The sequence below is a fragment of the Pleurodeles waltl genome, chromosome 3_1, assembly GCF_031143425.1.
Source record: "Pleurodeles waltl isolate 20211129_DDA chromosome 3_1, aPleWal1.hap1.20221129, whole genome shotgun sequence".
Lineage (NCBI taxonomy): Eukaryota > Metazoa > Chordata > Amphibia > Caudata > Salamandridae > Pleurodeles > Pleurodeles waltl.
In genome coordinates, this window is record NC_090440.1 from 1,019,630,278 (window position 1) to 1,019,652,766 (window position 22,489).

At 39.5% G+C, this 22,489-nt stretch overlaps 1 protein-coding gene across 3 annotated transcripts in view; it reads right to left on the reverse strand.

The window, feature by feature from the left end:
* Positions 1-13,206: 13,206 nt before the first annotated feature.
* The window catches only part of FIGN (fidgetin, microtubule severing factor), a 200,357-nt gene continuing 191,074 nt past the window's right edge, over positions 13,207-22,489 (reverse strand). For all 3 annotated transcript variants that reach the window (XM_069224265.1, XM_069224267.1, XM_069224266.1), the window contains one exon: positions 13,207-22,430. In XM_069224265.1, the coding sequence (XP_069080366.1) occupies positions 20,182-22,430 (2,249 nt within the window). In that variant the 3' untranslated portion in view covers positions 13,207-20,181. The remainder of the gene's footprint in view (positions 22,431-22,489) is intronic.

Sequence of the window (22,489 nt, forward strand, 5' to 3'; positions counted from 1 at the left end):
TGGGATCAATGCTTCTAGTGGTGTATTATGCATGCTTCTCAATAAAGGCAGCATGCATGTGAAGAGAAAAGTAAAGCTCTGAGGCTTTTAGCATTAAAATCTACAAATAAAATAACACATGAAGAGATTAATAGTCAGATATTAGATCAAGGACATGCTAAAATATCCTCTGTATTTTGTAAGTTTTATAGAGAACTTTAAACAGAGAAGCAAAATCCCTCCTCCGAGGCGGTTGATTGTTTTTTCAAGGGCTATTTATATATATATATATATATATATATATATATATATATATATATCCATACTTACCGTGAACAGGCTACTTTTCATGAGATCCCTATACAGATACAAGAGGAAGAAAATGCCACTAATGATTATCAACAGGAAAATATACTGGGCTGGATGGCTTTGGAAGTGAAATTGATACAATATTTCATAGGATTCTTGTTGTGCATTTATTATCCCCATTTAATTATATCTGGAATTAAAATACATGGCCAGGAACAATGAAAGAACACCATATTTGTATTTTTTAAACCTCAAAAATCCTCATACTTGTGGTTCTTGCTTGTCCAAAATACTACAAAGAACAGATTTTATCATCTTTAGGAAATATTTTGATAATCTCCTAGTATCTGTGGTTGGGAATGTGGTAGGATCAGACCAGACTGCCCATGAGGGGGTCACCCAGATATAGGTATGAAACCAATCACATTTTCTGATGTTGGTTATCTTAATTATTTGATTACAGGAAGGAGAGATTCATTGCCTTCTTGGATGTAGAGAAAGTGTTTCACCTTACAAACTGGGACTTTTTATGCATATTTGTCATCAGAATTAAGGTTCCTTAACTTCATCCGGTCAACTGTTATAGCTGTATTCTGGGGCATGTGCAATGACCATCATCAATATATCCAGGGATAGCATTTTTGATTAGCAGCAAAACTAAGTTCTAACAATAAGTAGGGGTGCCTGCACTTCTTACTTTTTGCCCTTTTTTTGGACCCTTGGCATTCAAATTTCATAACCCTTTTTGATTATTTTTTTCAACAGTAAACTTGTACACCGTTTAATGTCAGAAGAACACTGGATAACTCTCTATTGTGTACAAGCACAGAAGTAAGCAAAACACATTTTGTTTTCTTATTAGGGTTCAGCCAGGACAACTGCCTCCAGAAGAATTTGGCCCTACTGAGAATTAATCTATAAGATATCTTGGTATTCCAGTAAATGTGGCTGTTGCTCAGCTTTATGAACAATTATGTGGCATTATCGACCCAGAAAAAAAAAAGATGGGAGTCTTGGAACAAACTACTACTCCCATTGGCATGGAGTCAATCTTGTTAAAATGACAACTGTACATCAAAGTCTTGTCCATTGTGGAGGTATATGCTGCAGCTGGTCAAAGGATGTTGAGGTTTTGACCATTTCTCACTTTATCCAGCCTAGTAAGAAATGCAGGTAAAGAAGAAACTGCTTTTGAAACAAATTAATTTTCTGTTGCAATAGGATACCTAATGCTCTTGATAATTCCCAAATGGAGCAGTTTTGGTGTCAACATAAACAAATGGCAGGCCAAGCTGGTTTCAGGGGATTTTCATTTGGGTTGGCTGCATAAAGTTATTTGAAAAGATTCCATTTTGAGTAAGGGAAACTTTGCTAAAGACCTATTTGACTAGTATAAGGATCACTCAAAGTCACTATTATTTATGAGTTAGCACCACTCTAGGGTAACTTGATGATCTCCAATGAAATTAAGTTCTGGATGGCTAAGGTGATTGTGAGAAATTGGAAGCTTAGTTGTGGTGAAAGGTAGTACATTTTTAGTAATAATGTTCCTATTCTTATTAGGTCAAGTAATGTTTTTAGTCATTTAAAACTGAGTTCAGCTTCTAGCAGCTATGGCATAAAGCAGACAGCTTAGCTTAAGAAAAATAAAAACACATTTAGAATTACCAAAACAGTTAAAAGGTCAAACCACAACACAATTAACGTCCCTCTCCACTTAATAATGAACAAACTTGCACTAAAAAATCAAATATGGGGAACAGGGCATACACATTTTAAAATTTGTAAATAAAAACACAACATATAAAGCATTAAGTGTGGGCAACTGCTTGCACAACACCAGGAAAAGGGTACGGTTTAGGTTCGACCACGATGGAGGTGGGTTGGACATACAAGTTCGATAGGCCTCAGTCAGAGAATTAACTTTACATTTAGAAAACTTACAAAAAGATAGAGTCCTCAGCAAGGAAGGCTACAGGCTGGATCCACGTACAGGCTCATTAATGACAGATGCTGGTGAAGCCATTGACAAAGGCAGGAAAATCTCCAAGAGGGAAATTTCCAAAGCTCACACCCAGAAGTCATCAACAAAGATTGGATGCTGCTTGGTTTTGGGCCTGGTGAAGCTTTCTACCTTTAAACTTAGACTCTTTTCTGGAATTCCTCAATGTTACAAGACAGCATGCTGTAGCCAATGAAGGTTTGATGTTGTTGGATATCTGTTGGTGTTGGGTCTTCTGAATATGACTTGCTGCTGTGGAGAAGAAAATAGTCAGAACTGTGGTGAAACCAGGACCACTAGTAATGCACCTTTGGCAGATCAGCTGCAAGAGTGGTCCTGGACCCATGGTGGTTCTTAATGCAGAGTTAGCAAAAGGTTTTTAGGTTTCTTGGTTTAGGTAAGAGAAGAACACTTTGCCACCAGCCAAGGTCCCGATGACCTCAGTAACAGGACTTGGGGAGAGCAGGACTATCACCAACAGAAGTCACCAGCAGGATCCAGGGCTGGTTCATTTGTAACTGGTCAGTTGGGCTCATCTAAGAACTCTGGATTCTTAAATTTTTTGGGTCACTGTACTTAGCAGGGGGTCAGACCCTTGAAGTACACTTCTTTGTCCTAGGTACAAGTGGAAGCAGGTCCAGCCTTTCTCCTCACGGGTCTCAACAGCAGGTGCAGTCCTCATTCGGTCTTCCACAGGTCCAGTAGTGTTCTGAAGTGGGTAACCAGGAGCACCCAACCACAAGCTGGTGTTAGCTAGTGGATAGGGCTGGCTCCTGGGCCCTTCCCTACTAATATGAAAAAAGTTCCCAGGGGTGACCCTTTGCAGGCAGTTTTCATGTGCCCTACTACAAATAATCCCAGTGTTCTTGTTTACCTAAATTCAACATGGTAGAACATTTCTTCCACTGTGCAGGGGTAGCCAGGGAATCAGGCAACCCCTACTTTGTGGTCACTAAAAGCCAGTGCTGGGGTCATCCTTTCTCCCACTGGGATTGGTCCCTGGCCAACTAGCAGCACAAAATAAAACAAAGGGAAGACTCTTGTGTTAGCTACATATGCCTGTGAATTGTGTTTGTAATACATACTTTAAAAAGTGAAAATTGCTTCTAGGGCCTTGTCACTGCAAGGATGTGTTTAACATTAAATATTTATATGTACTACTTTTAAATACCATGCACGTTGCCTTATGGGCAATACAGGCATAATTAGGGATAACATTATTATTTAAAAGGAGGGTTTAGACCTGTCAAAGGGGTTATTTTGACAAGTAAAATTGAAGTTTTAAAACTGCATAGGTATGCTACAGTGGTAGGTCTGAAGTAATGTTTACACTGTCACTATATTGGTGGCACAATGAGTGCTGCAGTCCATTAGTGACGTTTAAAATACAGGCCTGAGTATTGGTTGTACCATATACTAGGAACTAACAGGTAAATTAAATATGCCAAATAGAAGCATAGCCAACTTTGACATGTTTTAGGGGTTACATAACATGCAGTGGGGTCCTTGTGCACAAAATAAAATAAAAAACAGCAGTATAAGCATATAAAAAAATAAGGGGTGGTCAAGCAGAAAGAGGAATTTTCCTATAGTGATTATCACAGCAGGTGATCTCTTTAAAGGCGCAAAAAAAATTAGAAAATTCAGAGTTTTTTTTTTTGGAAGATAGGCTACTCATTCAAAAATCTGGCAAATATCTTGTCTGCTGTGTCACAAGTTCATTGTAGTCAGTCACTATAAATAAGGTTGACATGTCATTGGTCATGATTTCGAGGAGGATCGTGTCCTTCAAATTGTTTTTACATATATGTACATTTAAGGAATTAGTGTAAAGTCAACACCATCAATGGGTGTAACAGACCATGAGATAAGAGAAATCATCTGTAATGACAATATATTTGACCTATGTTGCTCTCCTTCCAAATCTCAGTGAAAAAGAACTAGCAATCAAGAAGCATGGTAAGGGGTATAATGTGAGAAAAAGGCTAAGAAATGAAGAAAAACACAGATAAGCTTTAAATAATATTTGTTCCTTTGGGGAAACCAATGTGCGACAATCACTTTACTTTACCTTTTTAAGGACATATTATACCTCTGTTAATATTCTTTCAGGATATCCTATGGCCTGTACTCATGGTGAAAAGATCCAAGATTCAAATGGGTACCTAGGAGCATGATTCTAGAATGCCTTTTGATACAAAAGTTATGGGTTAAAATATACGAATATATGAGTGCAGCACCACTGGTCACGCTGTTGATATCACCATAAACAGCCTTTATTGGTTTGCTGTCTTTTTCCCCATACTACACGATCAACTACATTCTCATTCTAGGTATTTTGGTGGCTCATCAGGCACTAGCTAAAAGATTAAAGAAAAGAAATTCCCTGCAGATGAGAAACTGGAGATCTTTATTGAAGACCTTAGTCATCTGGAAAAAGGCTACTAGTTTAGACTATGTTACAATGGGCATATCTAGCAGATGGATAAGATATGGGGTACTTTTTTCAAAAAGATCACTAACTGGTGAACATTGCATTGTGTATTTAAATAATTTATTAGCTATGAAACATTTAAAGGTCCTGCATCGAGAAGATGATGACTGATTCATGGATGGTCTGCAAGCAGGATATTTTTCAAAATATGCACTTTGGCACACCATACTTCATATAAGGACAGTGAAACTGTGTTCAGCAATTGTTTTTAGTTTATTTCTAGTATCAGTTCTGTAATTGACATTTTGAACATTTTTGTACAATTGCTCAGCAATGAATAAATATAATTATCCCAAATAACTCCAACTTGTGCCCTGTTCAGCTGTTATAGTTATCTCAAGTAACTATAACTCGTGCCCTAAGGTAACTATAACTCGCACCCCAGGCATGCAGTTTTTTCATAAAAATATGTACTGCAAATGTTAAAATTCATATTACCAATGATGTTATCAAAGATGTCATGAGTGCTGTAATTTGTGGGATAATTAGCAGTACATGGCAAGGGCGCGAGTTATAGTTACCTTACGGCATGAGTTATAATTACTTGAGATAACTCTGACTGCACAGGTAAATTTCTATGGTTTTCAAGGTTTAAAATGTGCACCTAACTATAATGTCCCTGTTATCTTAGTTTTTTTCAGTGAATTTCTACTTTTTTTATGTAATTTTCAATACTATACATTAATCTAACTACCACCTCCGCGCACGTCCATCAGGCTGTGCATAGCGGCAGTTGCTCGCACAGCCTGGCCTGGGGTCAGGTCCTGTGGCCAACCCTTATAACTACCTTGCCATGCGTAGCCATTTAACCTATAACCAGCCAACCACAGGCCACTCATTGATGGGGTTGGCAGCAGGACCTGGTCTCTGGCCAGTCCCTGCAGCCAAGACCCTTAAGCACCCAAACTCATGCTGTGCACCGCCTTTGGCCACGTGCAGTGGAATGGGACCATAGGTCCATGTGCGCTCCCCCCCCCCAACCCCTGGCCGATTTTGGCCCAAGGAACCCATTCCCCGGCCTTCTAAAAATGAGTTTTTCTTTTGGGCAGGGGGGCGGGGTGTGCAGCCCCGCCCTCCCAGGCTGATCTTACGTCTGGGGACCCAATTCCCCAGGGCCCAACCTAAATATTTAATTTTTTGGGCGGTGAGGGGGGCTGAGCGGCCTCCCTCCCCAGGCCGACCTTGGCCCCGGGGACCCCATCCCCCAACCTAAATATTTATTTTGGGGGGGAGGGAGGCTGCGTGGCCCCCCTCTCTTCAGATAGATCTCAGACTGGGGACCCTATCCCCCGGGGCACAGCCTGGGGACACCCAGGTCACATGACAGCCAGTGACAATGTTGGGGTACGCGGGGGGAGCCTGAAGGTCCATGTGGTCCCAGCCGGCTCCCCACCTATGGTTGGAGCCACCACACAGAGAGAGAGAGCTGCCTAAGCAGCTCCCTCTCTGTGCGAACGGTTTCTTCTGTTTCCCTGCCTCCATCCTGCAGACAGGAAAACAGAGGAAACCTCTGCTCGATTGCGAGAGAGATGTCTGACAGCTCTCTCTCACTGCAAGTAGTGTGTTTACTGTGACTTGGTGGGAGCTGTCAAAGCTGCTTCCAAGCACAGCTAGCAAACAATGTCCCGGGATTGTGCATCATGGGACATAGCAGAAGCCAGCCCTAAGAGGTAGTGGCCCCCAAGGCCATCAGTGGCTCCTCGATGGGTTCCACACGGCTTCCCTCCAACAAATAGCCCCAGGCAGGTAGTGGTCTCCGGAGCTGTGTGTCCTCAATGGATCCTTTTTATTATTTGAATTGAGCCCTGGGAGGTGGTGGTCCTTAGGGCTACAGGGGTGCTGGACAGCCCCCGCATGCTCTTTAGTTGTAGCCCTGGGAAGGTGACAATCCACGGGTCTGTGGTGGGCCAGATGGCCCCTCCACATTATCTTTAGCTGTAGCTCCCAAAAGGTGGTGGTCCCCAGGGCTGTGGGGGAGCTGGGCGGGCACCCCACATTCTCCTTCGTTGTGCCCTGGGGAGGTGGAGGTCTCTGGGGCTACATGGGGGAGCATAGCCCCCCTGCATTATGTTTTCTTGAAGCCCCAAGGAGGTTGCAGTCCCCGGGGCTGTGGGGTTGGCCGGGCAGCCTCCCCACATTCTCTTTAGTTGTGTCCAGGGGAGGTGGCAGTCCCACGCATTCTCTTTATTTGTGCCCCAGGGAGGTGGCGATCTCCAGGGCTGTGTGGTGCCAGGCGACCCCTGTATTCTCTTCAGATGTGCCCCAGGGAGATGGCGATCCCAGGGGCAGCCGAGGGGGGGGCAAGTGGTCCCACCACATTCAAAGTTATAATTTCCCCGGGACCTGGCCCACCCCAGGGCTTCACAAAAGAGCCTGCACTTAAAAAAAAAGATCACATCCATTATGTCCAAGAATCAATTATTATTATTTTTCTGTTCTGGAAGGGGTGACGGGGAGGGGTGTTTGGGGCCTACCCTGGCTCCTTTTCTTTTTTTCTCATTTTTCAGGGACCAACATGGCTGCCAACACTTCCTTGCTGAAGTGTTGGAGGCCAATCAGATCTTAACACGAGATCGGAGGGGGTTTGCGTTGCCATCGCATCCCTATATATACAAATTTGTTTTTTCTTGAATATTTTGAAAGCTACTGAACAGATTTACAACAAATAACAAAGTGCTTTCTGGACAAAGAGCTACCTTTCTGCCAAATTTGGTGTAATTTAATCCAGTGGTTCAGGCTATAGACCTGTTCAAAATCCCTATGGGATTAATACTGGAAACGAACATTTATTTTCCCCCTGCCCTTTTTCTCAGCACCCCAGTTGACGAAACACCCCAAAGCTTTACAGACTGCAGCTGACGTGAGCATCATATTTTTTTGGAAAATTCTGTGAAGACTTGTTAAACTGCACTAATGAAGATATAGGCAAGTAAAAGTCCTAACTGTAACTACCTAGTGGTGACTGCTTCCCTTCCCATTTCAAAGAACAAGTGCCAACACTTCCAGAGGCTTCATGCACAAAAAAACAAGTCTTTATTGGCAGACTGCTGTATCACGTTACGGCCTTTGACAGAGGGATGCCATTTTTCCTTTGACTTATAAATGTTCATGTTATTTAAAAAAAATCAGACATTGAAAGCCCCTTGTAAGTTTTTGTGTATCACATACCAAATAAAGGGCACTATGTTTAAATATATCTAATCAAAGACAGCTTAACACCTGACTTTTGTGCTATACAGAGAAGGACAATTTATATGTAAGAACCTTTCATCAAGTACCTATGTACTGCGTTACTCAATCAACATTGACATGTTGCTTCCGCCTAAGACTGCATTTGGAAGTAAGCTTAAATATAAGCAACTGTGATTAATAACATATGTATAGTGCCATTCAAAAGTCATTTGCTAAGAATAAGTTTGAAGGGACTTAAATTTAGTAGTGACTTATAGTAGTTTCTACTTGAAAGCTTTTCACCTGTTTTCCCCAAAATGAATAAAAATATATAAGGAGTTTTTGTCACCCATCTCTATCCAATGCATTCTTCAGATGTTACCAGAACTATTTCTGAGTTTGTTGACTAAGTCAAGAGTTGATTCTCCTGAACTAAGCTTCGCCAACCTGTTCATAGGTTGGTGGAGGAAGTCCTTGACTTTGTCAATAAACTCAGAAATAACTATTTGAATCTTGATTTACCTGCACCACTAGTATGGACAAGATAGAGTTATTGGATGCCATGATTGAGGAGATTGATGGAAGGATACAAACTAGCCTCTACAGAAAACCAACTGTGGCTAACAGTCTTCGCCATGCACTCAGCAGTCTCCAGGTAAGCTCAAGCAGAGCATTTCCTTTGGGGACTGTTGAGGACTAGAAAAAACTGTAGCTCAAATGAGGCATTTCTGAAGGAACAAAGGTGGTGGTGCAAAGGTTCTAAAAGAGAGGATATCCACAGTGGGTGGTAAAGAAAGTAGATAAAAAAGCCACCTCCAATAACAGGAAAACCATTATTTTCCAAAACCGTACCAAGGATGAGAAAGAAGGGAGGAATACCATCAGAGTGATAACCAAATGTAATGGGGATTCCAAGAAAACTAGTAAAATATTTCAGAAACACTAGAGTATCCTCAGCAATCACTAGGTTACCGGGGGGGGGGCTTGGAGATACACCTACCTCTACCTACAGAAAAGGTCAGTTCCTTAGGGAGAGGTTGTTGCATAGGGACATCCCTGATAATAAGTAACCAGATTGATTAACCTGAAAGGTGTCTTCCCATGTGGAAGATGAGAGGCATACAAGAATATCAAGAGCAAGAAAGAGTACCCAGTACCCTTTGGTAAGGGAACCGAAACATAAACCAGGTTATTACATGTAGTACGGACTATGTGATATATATTTATATATATATTCTCAAATGTCCATGAAACAAAAAATATGTTGATAGCACCATTATCAGGCCTCGAAGGGAGTCTCTGAGCACGAGGGCTTTAGATAACAATGACGTGCACTAACCTATGGACAGACACTTTCGCTAGTTTGCTGTAAACAATTGTGTCCTGATCTCACTCTTTTGAACAGCTATTGACTGCACACTTTGAGAATGATCCGTGATTTCTCGCAATATTGTGTATACATTTTCAGGATTTTTGCTACTGTAAGATGGTGCCCCATGGGCTCAGATTTGCCTCCTATTTTTTTCACTTTATGTTGTCAGCAGGTGCACTGCCCGCCATGTGATGATGACCGACATGGCCAAAACACATCGTCCGGTCCGTGTCTGAAATAAAGACTAATTAGAGAACACCACTACTACCCTTGCTGAGTGGCTTTTTGTAATTCTGGATTTTGAGGTTGTGGAAAGTTGAGCTGTCCTCCAGCTGAGGCATTGCAACCCTGCAGGCTACAGGTGCAGTGGAAGCCAGATATATAGTCAACTAGCATGCTCATTTAAAACAGTGTAAAAAGACAGCAACAAAATGTTAAGTCTGTTTTTTTTATTTGAGGTATGCCGTTCTTTTCTTTTCTCCATGATAGTTATAGCACAGCCATATACAACAAATTTACAATAGAGAAAACTTTCATAAAAAATATCTGCCTTGAACCAACACAATTGCTTGTTGTCCAGTGAGTACTACTGAAATTAGCTCTACATCGGAGACGTAATTTTCTCGTGGCAGCTAGTATTCATGAAAAGGAAAATTCCACAGGGGCATTTACAATACTCAACACTGTTTTTAATAACACAGTGCCAACATCCAAGTAAATGAGAGGCAATGGCATACACTTGAAACGGTAACGATGAGGACAAAAATGCATTTTCAGACTTCCGAGTTAATTGTACAGCATCTTCCAACACGCATATGATCAACCATATAATGATCCCATCAAAATAAAAAAAAATCTGAGCACAAATGTCTCATTTGCATTAATAATGTTCACAAATTATGAATTCATTTTACAGGTGATGGATAATTTAAGCTTTCATCATCTAAAGCGTGTCATTTTGTTTCCAGAAGAAATGGATTGTTTCATTTTAATGAGTGCAATAATATTACAGTTGGTTTCAGCATTTCAAAACAAATGCATAAAAAGTGACTTTGAACCCTTAAAACAAATAGCAATCGACCGACCCTAAGAAATGTGTACCATTCAGGGGTAATTTCCACTAGCACGTTTTTAAAAGACTTATCAAATTCAACAAAATTATGAATCGTAGCAAATCCAAATAACACTGAAAATAAGAGCTGATTTTTTTTTCTGTTAAGAAATAGTGTTGGCTACCAAGGAATATTGTGTTCTTCAAAAGACTCGGCAAACAGAGAAGCGTAATCATTACCAGAATGTCTCTAGACAGTGCAGTTCTGTAGGGAATTGTTAGCGAAGGACAGACGATGGTACTTTCTGAATGAAACTTAAAGCATAGATTGTCAGGCATGCTTTATTCTCAGATGCACTTCTAGGAGCTGAGGGGCGTCAGTTCTTTTGCTTTTCAAAAATATCCGCAAAATACAGACAGGCAAGTTCAAAGGTACATTCACTGATTTAGCGGTTCAACTATTTCATCCGCATTTTAATGTTGAGGAGATGATAGAAAGATAGATAGATATTACAGTGCAAAGGAATTATTTTATACAATGGTTTATTGTTTAACCAGATTTGTCTGATACAGAAGCATGGCGGAGCTGAACGAGTTATGGATATTTCAATGTTTCCCGAAAAAGTGAGAGAACTATCTGTTTTTGGTATATTTTATGAATGTTTGTAATTGACTAAACAAGTAGCCTCCTTATGTTGTCTTTTATGTAATGCAGAGCAGAATAGCAGAAATGTTTGCTACCTAATAACAGAATGGAGAACTACAAAATATAAAGGGTTCACTTCATTGAAATGTATGTATAGAAAAACTATGGCAGTTCACAGAGGTCAATAGCTTTAGAAAGCCCAGTTAACCATGTATGAATATAAATATTTAAAATGCAAATAATTTTTCTGCTGAATCAAACATGGATTGAGCATTTTTTATATTATGCTGGTAGTTGGAAATCTACAACCCCCTCCACACTGGATAGTTTCATCTAGGTTCCTTTGAAAGTCTTTTGTTATGCACACAATTAATAGTTCATCAGAATACCAAGAACCCCTACTTTATCTTTCCTGCCACACTTCACTACGTCATCTTATCATTTAGGATGCTAATAGAGCTCTACACAAATAGTCTTTCTGAGGTAGGCTGTTCAAGGACAAATTCTTTTCATGGGAAAATAATGTCATTCAAGAATTCAATAACTATATACTGCTTGTAGAGTATGCAGCAGTGAGTCTTAAAGAAAAGAAAAATATGACAATGTAAAAAGAAAATAGTACCAAAAAATTTTTTTGCTCTATCATGCAGCATATGAGTTAAATAAATTAATCTATTCTGCAGCCTTGGGATTATCAAGAACAATTTTATAAATATTTAACATTCTATAGGCTGGATTCATATATTCTCAATGCTGTGCCCAAACTGACCCTTAGTGTCCACATTCTACATATCACTGAGACAGGGAGGTGAAATGTTTCTGCTTTTAGTCTAATTGTCTATGACAATTGCAGTGCAACAGCGCTTATGTTCTATTTAAAAAAGTGAGGAATGGCGAGGGAGCCATTCATTAAAGCCGCCTATCCCTAATTCACACAAATGTATTTGACAGATAGGAGATTGAATGCTAAGCAAAGGTTTGCCTCATGAGCAAACTCCAATTCATTTGTTGTTTAATCAATAGTGCACATCAAATTTGAACAGTTGTGCTTTATATTTCATGCTTAAAGATATGAATACTGCACTGTTTTATGGAATACAGCATTAGAAGATTAAACACCTGCTTTTAAAACAATAAAACAACTACTTTTATTCAATTACTTTAGATTTGTAAATTGGTACCTTTTTGTTTGTTTGATTGATATTGATATGGCGTTATTGTCACCAAACAAGGCAAATTTCTAAACAAGCAGATGTGAGCTATAAGCATTTCTAAAATGCATTGTTCCCACACATGTATGGTTGTGCACGTCTGATTTGTACTACTGGTTACTGTGTGGATGGCAAAAATTATACAACACAAGATGCTATCTGTTCCAGATGCTTCAATTTATATTGCTTTAATGAAAATACTGTAATGTTTTGTATTTATCTTGCACATATATTTGAATCAGGGTAAAACAGTAATGTAGCAGAAGTATGGTGGAGCTGGCAATGTAACGCATATTAATGTATCAAAGTAAAGGAAATATATGTAGGTGAATGGGATTACAAAAATACACACATTAACAGATTTCTTTTTATAATGAACAATCATTCAACTCAAATGTATGGAGAGATAAAGAAAACATTCATGGCTCCATGTACCAAGGATCTATTATTGATCAATTTGGTAGTGGCAATACTAAACACCAAGCTTTCTGAACCTGTAGTTTAACACATCCACAGAATCCTAAATGGCACTGTACTACTATAATATATGGTTACTTACTTTATATCAGGTGCGTATCTCATATGATTAGGGGACTTATTTCTTAGTAAATAAATTCCAGATTTGTACCCATTATATTATGGGTTAAAAAAATTATATATATATATATATATATATATATATATATATATATATGAAATCATGCACTAAATGACAGCATTGTGGTTATTGTACTTGGCAGGTCCGAGTTGGGCCCCGGCAGCCCCTAACATCAATACTGACAATTCTCGATGTCCCAGGAATAACGTCAGATGCTCCTGGTCGCTGCATACAATTAATTTTTATTTTAGAAAAAACAGCTCCTCCACAAGCGTTTTTTACCCAAAACCTTCTGGAAGAGCTGTTTTTTCTAAAATAAAAATGTATGCAGTGACCAGAAGTGTCTGAGGTTATTTTAGGGACATCGATATATATATATATATATATATATATATATATATATATATAGAGAGAGAGAGAGAGAGAGAGAGTGTATTTATTTTAGCTCTCTATCTTCACTACATCTATTAAAATGTTTGCTCAGTTGACAAACATGTCTTAAAGATGGTTTGTAGGACACAGTTAGAAGACACTGCTATATTCTGAAATGAATGCACGTGCATAGTTAAAATAATACACTATTCTACATTCCACATGCATAATGGTGGGTGAGCACAGTGTAAGATAGCCATTGCTGTATGTTGTGCCAACAGTCACTTTTTTCAGTGCCACTGGTTAAAATACCAAGAGCAACATCTCACAGTAGTCTTAGGGAGAGCATTGGAGGTTCAAAATGTAGAAGTGTGCAGTAGATCACCTACCTTTGCCTCTGAAAACCTCGGTGCCTGGTGAACACAATGATGCCCTTTGTCACTGTAAGGGAGGCATGAATGTAATGTGATCCATTTTGCTCCACTTTAGAAAGACAGATCAGCAGAAAAAAACATATGCTAGAATGTGGACATTGACCAAGCCACAAACACAAAGGGAGTGGTTATACATGGATCGCATCCTGACTCAAATCCTTTCTCAAATTGCCAAATAATCGTAGTAGTAGGACAAAATGGGTGTTCTTAGTTTCTCCACTATGCAACAGAAAATGTCATTTCAGAGGATACAGAAAATGTCTTCAAGATCATGTAATAAAGATTAATAACCTCAATATTCTCTTTATCACTTAGCTTAAGTGACTCTTATCACCCATGTTGAACCTGATAGTATTGCATAAACCAATGGTAAACCTAGTGACTAAGGGCCTGATTTAGAGTTTGGCAGAGGAGTTACTCCGTAACGAAGGTGACAGATATCTTGTTTGCCAAAATATAAATCCCATTACACCCTATGGGATTTATATTTTAACGGATGGGAAAAACGTCAACGTTGTGACGGAGTAACCCCTTCGTCAAACTCTAAATCAGGCCCTAATTGCATTGCTCACAATTTGGAAGTGAACCGGTAAGTGTTACGCTTGTTATCTCCATCCTCATTTTACCCATCAACATTCAATACAACTTTTAAGTAGGCAATTAGCTAGTAAGGGTATATTTTTTATTATTGAGTGTGCATATACCGTAAATGTTCCCTAAATATTGTTTCCAGGAATAATTAAAAGAATTAGAAAGGAATTTTAGTGCTCACTTTGACTAAACCATTAATTTATAATGTAGTCATAATCAGGAGAAAGTAGAAGTCGTTTGGGGAAATGTATACTTCTCTTCTGAATAGTTCAAAATTGTATCTCAGCCTACCTGCTTCAATCCTCTTGACGTTAGAAAATCTAAATATTTTCAAGTATATTATCACAATTACTTTGGCTTTCACTAGGTTGACAAATAAGTCAATGTATTTTTACTTATCCCGTTTTAGCCAAATGCATTAAACTACGTTCGTGTGTGGGAGGGTTTGCATTCAACAGTTATTTTCAAATCCATCAAAACATAGCTGATAGATATGATTCAAAGTGGTCCCACAGTGACCTCTATCAGCAGATGTTCGAAAATGGGCAGTGGCTGGAGGAAAGAACAGTGGTAACGAGGAATGTCAAGATGTACATCCTAAACATGAACTGCAAAAAAGCTATCTAGTTGCATAGCTGTGAAGCTGATCAAGCACAGCCGAAATAACCAACAGTCAACATGGCAAACTAAAAAATGCAATTAGAAAACATATTAGCAAATTTAAGCTGCTTTATAAAAAAAAGACAGTCTCTTCTATAATCCATTAGAAAATGTATTAATTTCAAAGCCAGCCATATTCTTGTTCTTTTCTGTGCAAAAACATAATTATTGTTCTTTACATTTATTGGGTAAAGCTTAATTCATTTGCGACAAGCACCACTTTTATTAGTTATCTCTATTCGAGTACATGATGTTAATTTAGAGAATAACATTATTCTGATATAATTTTTGTGGCAGTTTTCTGAATAAATATTAACTGGTAAGGTGATCTGAATAGAGTATCTCATTCAGCAATGAATATTTCAAACAATTTACGAAAATGTATTTCCAGATTTGAGTGATCACATGTACACAGACACACGCTGACTTTAGTGCAGAGCTACTGTTTACTGTGTTTACAAGTGAAGTAATTTTCAAAACTGCGCCCAGTCTGTATAATATACTCAGTGCATTTAATGTCTTGTTTTTGACACATTGAAATGTAACTTTCAAGGAGATTATTCAAGGTTTAACCATAATAGATCAGTGTATGTTTGCAATAGTATTATATTAGCAAACAAAATTGCAAATTTTCACTTTTTATGAGTACATCAAAAATATGAAATTGAACACCTTTATTACCGATCAAAACAGTTTGAAGTAAAAATACATAATTACTATGAGAAAACATCCCAAATAAAAGTTCATAAAAATGTGAAGAGCTCTGTTAATGTTATACTTCTGCCATATTAAGGCAAGTTAATTGTTTTGCTTTCCTCTTTCATGAAAGACAATGTCCCGCAAAACACTATTAGCATATATCCACCTACAAAGGGGTTTGAGTGTGTGTGTACACACACACACACATACACACACACACACACACACACACACACACACACAATACAAATCTCTCTCCTGGCTTAACAAACTCCATTCCATGGAAAGAAATGTTCTGCTTCAACTTATGCATTATTGTGAGGGAAATGATCCAGTGGCCCTAAAACAAACTAAAATATGTGGCATGAATGTGCGACATTGGGACTAACTTTGAAGATGCAGTTTTCAGAAATAAAAATACATATAATTCCTCATTAATGAAACAGAAATTAGAGGACAAATGTCAATATTTTCATGCACGTTCATGTTAAAACAAGTTCCAATGAAATTGGACAATGCTGTCCCATAAGAATAAACTGCACTGACATAATGCTACCGGGTAGAATACACATGCCTGACTGTTGTCAGCAGTCACTGTATTTTTAGAGAAGAGCAACGAAGAACCTGTTGATATTCCATATGTATTCTTTTGTCTTAATAAGATTGCAAGATGTGCCTATTGTTACAATTCTAAAAGCTCTTGGTCTATAAACTGTTCACATTGAAATTTGGCTCCAGAATCACTGCATTGTTGGCACATGACTTCAGCAGTATAGATGGCTATTTCCTCATTTCAAGGTAGTTAGGCAAAATTACCGTATGCCCCAACACAGCCAGCCATAACAGCAAGACAACACTGTCATCGACAGTGAGTGATACAAGCGTGATAGGAAGTTCAGAAGGCTGGAGAGGTTCAAAGAAAGCTAGTTAAAGTGGAGTAATATTCTGTAGGAAAGACTGTCAAACAATTCGTGTTCCATCAATTCTTTCCAACGGTTCCAGCTGAGACATCTGAAATTTTGGTTCTTTTTTTTTTACTGGAAAAGGTAAGAACTATTCACTAGGCCCACTGAGATACCAAACGATTATTTTGTGATAAATCAGAGGTAGTGAAAGAAGCAAGCAATCTAGGCATATGCTTTAGTTACTGTGCATTTCTTTATGACCATGCTCATTTATTTTTAAGTACAATGCCAGAGGGGGATAATATAAGATGTTTGGTGTATTGGAGTTTTTATCTATGCCCTTCGTAGATCAAAGCATACTCTTTCAAAAATGTAATACAAACCACCTATTGATTGGCTTGAGGACTGCATTGCCCAGTAAATGTTTTTAAACTGTATGCATGAGGCTAGGTGGTAAGTACATTTTCTGCTTTTTAAAAAGAAGCATCCAAAGACAACTATGGGCACAGCATCAAATGGGGGCATTATGGACAAAGGAAAAAGAAAGTCAAGGAGTTTGTACAGGTGAAAGATCATTATTTGTAATTAGAACATTGGAATGTTGGGGGCTCCATTGCAGACAATAGTGTGCTCCAGGCTTTTACTGGCTGGTAAAAGGTAAAAGCCCAGAGCGTCAACATTCCAATGTTTTCTTTGTTCACAGGAACAGCTGTGAACAAAGCCTCACAGAGCCTGAGGGGGTTTTAATCCCTTCAAGCGTTGTGAGGAATTTGTTTTATTTGATAGAACATTCTGCCCTCTAGTGGCAGAATGTTCTAATAGCCCTAGAACCCGTTGTAGTGGGCTCTACTGGCCATTAAGGGCCCTCTCCCTTGTTAAAAGGCCATTGCATTCGGCACGGGCCTTTAATGGCCAGTAGAGCCCACTACAGCTGGTTGTAAGGCTATAGTAGAAGATAAAGATAATAAGCATAAAGATAATAGCCCTTTCCTCACCTTCTTTGCACTGTAAATTAAGGTAAACCTTAAACTGCTCTTTTTTGTTGGGGTACAATACGATGCTTGTAAATACACCCATAATGCACTTTTTGTTATACAATGTACATAATATACAATTATATGATTAAAGGCGTTACAAAGAGGGTTGTGTTTTACAACTGCAATTATGGCAGTACCATGAGTATGGGGCTGTTAATGGCATTACTTCGACTCAGTATGCCATAACTTACATTTTTTGAAGTGGTAAAAATGAATAACATGCTAGCGGCCTTTATTAGTCCCCATAAAAGATTAAAGAGCAAAGTTTGTTATTAAAATGATATTCCTCCCCAATAATAATTATTTTTTGCCGATGTCTTTGTCATCTATACCTATAATGAGTACTAAACAATGTTCTTTTACAGTTACCTTTGTTTGTGATTGCCTAAATTGTTACCGGTATTTCTTAGCAGGACACACACATTCTTTTAATGCTTAGTTAATATATTAAGCAATCACAGGGTAATCAAGAAATTAGTACAATCTGCACTGAAAGGCAAAAGGAGTCATTGAAGCAGATAACTACAAAACCGCATGCCTGCTGAAAGGCATCAGAGTGCATGGTGACAATTGTGTTACCTCAACTCCAATCCAATCACAATCCACATGGTCTTTTGATCTTACTATTTGAATGTCAGGAAAAGAGCCGACAAGTGGAGTTGACTAAACTGCCACTAAGTTGCTGCATTGCTATCATTTTAATTAATATCAACGGAAAATCAAATTGTTTTTTTAAAATATATTCAGGGCAACATTGGTAAAATGTTTTTCACTGCTTCCTTAGTTCAAGGCACAACATATAATCATTTTGTAAAACGCTGCTTGGACTTCTTTGAAGACAATTCATTTGGTAAATTTTCTAACAAAACAGATCGTGAATACCCTTGGCATTTTGTACCTCTCATTACGTCTTCAAAAATAAATTAGTACAGACTGGTGTGCAAAAAACACAAAGACCTAGCTCACAAGTCTTAACACAGATACTTTTTGTACATTTATTTCATGTTTCATCGTATACATTAGTCAACGGAAACAAATTCCAGTGCTGTTCAACAATTTTGGTACTGTCATTATTAAGCAAATACAACGTTATGTTCAAAACACAAGACTGTTCTGTGTTCATGCAGCAGAGGCTCTGGGGCAGCTGCAGCCAACATCCCTCCTGCTCGGAGACATTACCCAACATCAATCAACTGTCATGAATCAAGTGGCAAATAAAACATAAAAGGATAAACAGACACTGCGGGGTGCAGGGGGAAGTGAGGAAAATGCCAAGCAGGCCAGCTACTCTTTAGAGAAGGAAGACACTATGGTATGTCTGCTGGCGAAGGGAAGGGTCACAGGCATGGGACAGAAGTGGACAAACGAAGATGCGCCTTGAAACATATGTTGCAATTTGGTTTCTTGAGAAGAAGGGATTCCCGTTCTTCTCCTTGAATGGTTTTAACTAAACTGAGGTAGAGATGTAAGGGGGGAGCAAACAGAAGTACACGTTTTCTCATAAAGACACTAGAATACAATGTAAAATAATACTGACAACTCAGAAGAATGGCCATGCAACATAAAGGTCATTTATGTAATTGCACTATGTAAGCAGCATCCCAAACACTGGAATCCAACCACTGGCCTATTGTTGAAAAGTCTAGTGCATCCCAAAAGAAATCCAAAGTGCACGGTTTCAGGTTATGCCAAATGCCAACACATAACTTAGAAATGTTGTCAAATGGCTTCCAAACAAATTTATCCCGTAGGTGTGAGGGAGCAATATCTTAAGAATGTATATTTTGCTGACACAAATATATTTTTACTTCATCCCAAGCATATTAACGGAGGCCATTAACATGAAGAAATTGTTTCTTTTTCAATAAAAAAAACATTCCACCGTGTTACACTACAACCATTCTGGATACATTCAATGCATTACCACCTTCCATTTGTTGAGGTAAATATACATCTTAAAATAAAGTATCATTGGATAATACATAATTCAGCAGTACGCAGTGCTTTCAACACATTCCCTTGAGGTACTGTACAAAACAAAATATAGCTTTCCTGAGTTTTTGCAGACAGAACATTAAAAACAGTGAACTATGGATATTAAGGTCCAGATTAAGACTGTCCCGTTTTAACTGTTCTCGAACAAATCTAGAACAGATGGGTTTGAGGAATACTGTTGCTAGTCGGATGGCAAAAATGTGGTTCACGGTGTCCCAAAACAATTGTTCTTCTCTTTAGTCAAACAATGTTTGAAGTTAAAGCTCTTTATATTAGCACATGCCACCAATGTAATTGTGAGGCAAACAAAAACTAAAGCACCACTTCAGGCACTTGACAGCAACTAAATCTCAAGAACAGCAGAATGGAATCAACACACAGAGTTCAAGTCCTTCTAAAGCCAGCCCAGTTGTGCCCCACTCCTTAGTAGGCACTGGCTAGCATGAACAGAAGCATCACAGTATGCTTCTTTTCACATGTGGGTTTAAGACCAGCAGTGCTAGGGTGATGCATGATTTCCTTCAGGTCTACCCGGACTCATTTTATGCAAGTTTACTCTTGACTGCAAAGTATCACCTGCCATTTCAGCATGGCTAAAACGAGAATATATCCCTATGTAAGACGTTATAAGCGCCAACATGATTCACAACGATGATCACTGACTGCAACCAAACATTTTGTTCCATTCAATGTATGTATCAAGCTCCTTCTGGGATATACTAGGCTGAATCTTGCAGAACGCATTTTCAAAGTCTTGATAGGTAACTGGTCTCAACTGTCCTGGCATAATGGCTGTGAGGTCTGTGGCTGGCATAGCATGTAGAGGCCCTACCACTGCTTCCTGGCACAGATGAGCCACATCCAGTCCAGAAAATCCTTCTGTACGCTGGACAAGCAGAGCAACCTCTTTATCATTCAAACAATAACTGTGCTGTGAGAGCAGCTGGACAATTATCTGGTGCCTTGCTGTGCTGTCAGGCAGCGGGATTAAAAGTCGCTTCATGAAATACCTACGAAGAGATTCGTCGATTTCTTCTGGTTTACTTGTGGCACAAATTACAACAATTTGGTCTTCTGCTGATGACAGCACAGAGTCCAGCTGCATAAGGAACTCAGTTCTCATTCGATTTATTGGACTGTGATCTTCACTAACTTGGGAAGAAAGTAGCATTTCAATGTCACTGAGAAAAATTACTGAGGGTTGGCGACACCTTGCCACCAAGAAAGAGGCGTGAACTATTTTCTCTGCATCTGCTAGCCACTTTGTAACAAGTCCAGAGCCAGAAATTTTGAAAAAGGTGGCACCCAATTGACTGGCAATACATCTGCCTAATAATGTTTTGCCTGTCCCACAGGGTCCAAACAAAAGAATGCTCCGAGGCAAAGCAGTCAATCCATTAAATGCATCTGCTCTCAATACAGGCCACAAAACCTCCTCTTTAACCACAGCTTTAATTAGATCTAGGCCAGCAATGTCATTCCAGTCCACTGGAGGTCCTTGGTTTACTATCTCATTGGTTACAATGTCAATGAGGTGAGTTTCAGTGTTCTTTAGTTGTTCGTCCACAGAGTGGCTGGATGAGGTAGCTGCGCGCAGTCCTGGGCCTTGCATTGTATGAGTAATGAGCTGTCTATGCTCCTCACTGTGTTCATTCATTGATGGGGAAGCATACTTTCCAAAGGACTCACTTGTTCTTGAGCCCAGTGAATTCTTAGAAGTGCCATATGATGGGGGTGTCAACGCCCTTGTGGACTGGCTGCTGAATTTCCGTTGCTGCTCTGAAGACATTAGCTGCTTTGTTGGTTTAAAAGCTAAGGAGGGTGGCTCAGTACTTCTGTCAAACCCATTTCCCCTGTTTGAGTTTGAGATGCTGTTCTCAGACATCCTATACATAGGACTCTGTGTTGATCTCTGTTGGCTATAGCTGTAGTTTACATAGCTGGAGTCCATGTCTCTTTGTCCTGCCATATAGAATGCTTTTCTTTTCAGAGAACTTGCTGAACAATTTGTCAAAGCAGATGGGGCAATGGGGGTTAAACCATGATTCTGGTAGCTGTAACCAGATACAGTGGTAGGAGGAAGAGGTGTTGGTGCAGGTATTCCAGAAGGAAGGTAAGCTGAAGGTGGAGGAGCACCACCTGGACTGTAGCCCGGGCCACCTGCACTTTGAGGTGGATAACTCGCAGGAGGGTAGTTATAAGAAGTGATGTTGGCAGTCCCATTGTAGCCAGGTACCAGGGCTGGTGGTGGAGGAGGCGGAGGTGGTTGTAAAAGAGCAGAGGTATGTAAGGGGGAAGGATGTGGTGAGTTCAGTGTAGTGGATGACTGACTGCCATAGCCTGTATGCAAATAAGACCCATTATATCCTGAACCATATTCCTGAGATGGAAGTCCTGAATGAAGAGTGGGTACCGTATGATTTCCACAGTTGCTGCTGGAATAACTGGGTTCTGACAGGTTGCTCACTACACCAGGTGTACTTCCTATACTGGCAGACACATCTCCCGAAGACAGGGCCGCACTCACCCCACCTTTATTGGCAGCAATGATGTCTGTAACACAATTCATGGGATAAACTCCGTCTGAATTTAAAGAGGTCTGCCAAGGTTCACTCTCATTTTTTCGACCATTAACTAGCCCAGCGGGTGCATCAGAATAGCTGCTAAGGATCTGCCGATCAATCGGACCTTCTAAAATTCCAGAATACTTTTCTGCATACTTCTTCAGCAGGTTAGATGCAGTGAGGGCAGAAATGTCATCGTTGGCCCACGCATACTGATAGGTGCGCTGCAGGTGGCCACGGTAAGCTTCAACTTTATGTGCTGGGGAACGGGTGGTCGACGTGATGTCAAAATGCTGTTCCGGCCACTGGGCATGCTCCGGCGTCCACTGCATCTTCAAGCCTACAGGCATTGGGGGGAAAAAAAACACAAAGTCAGCAACTGTTTTGAGAAGCGTTTAC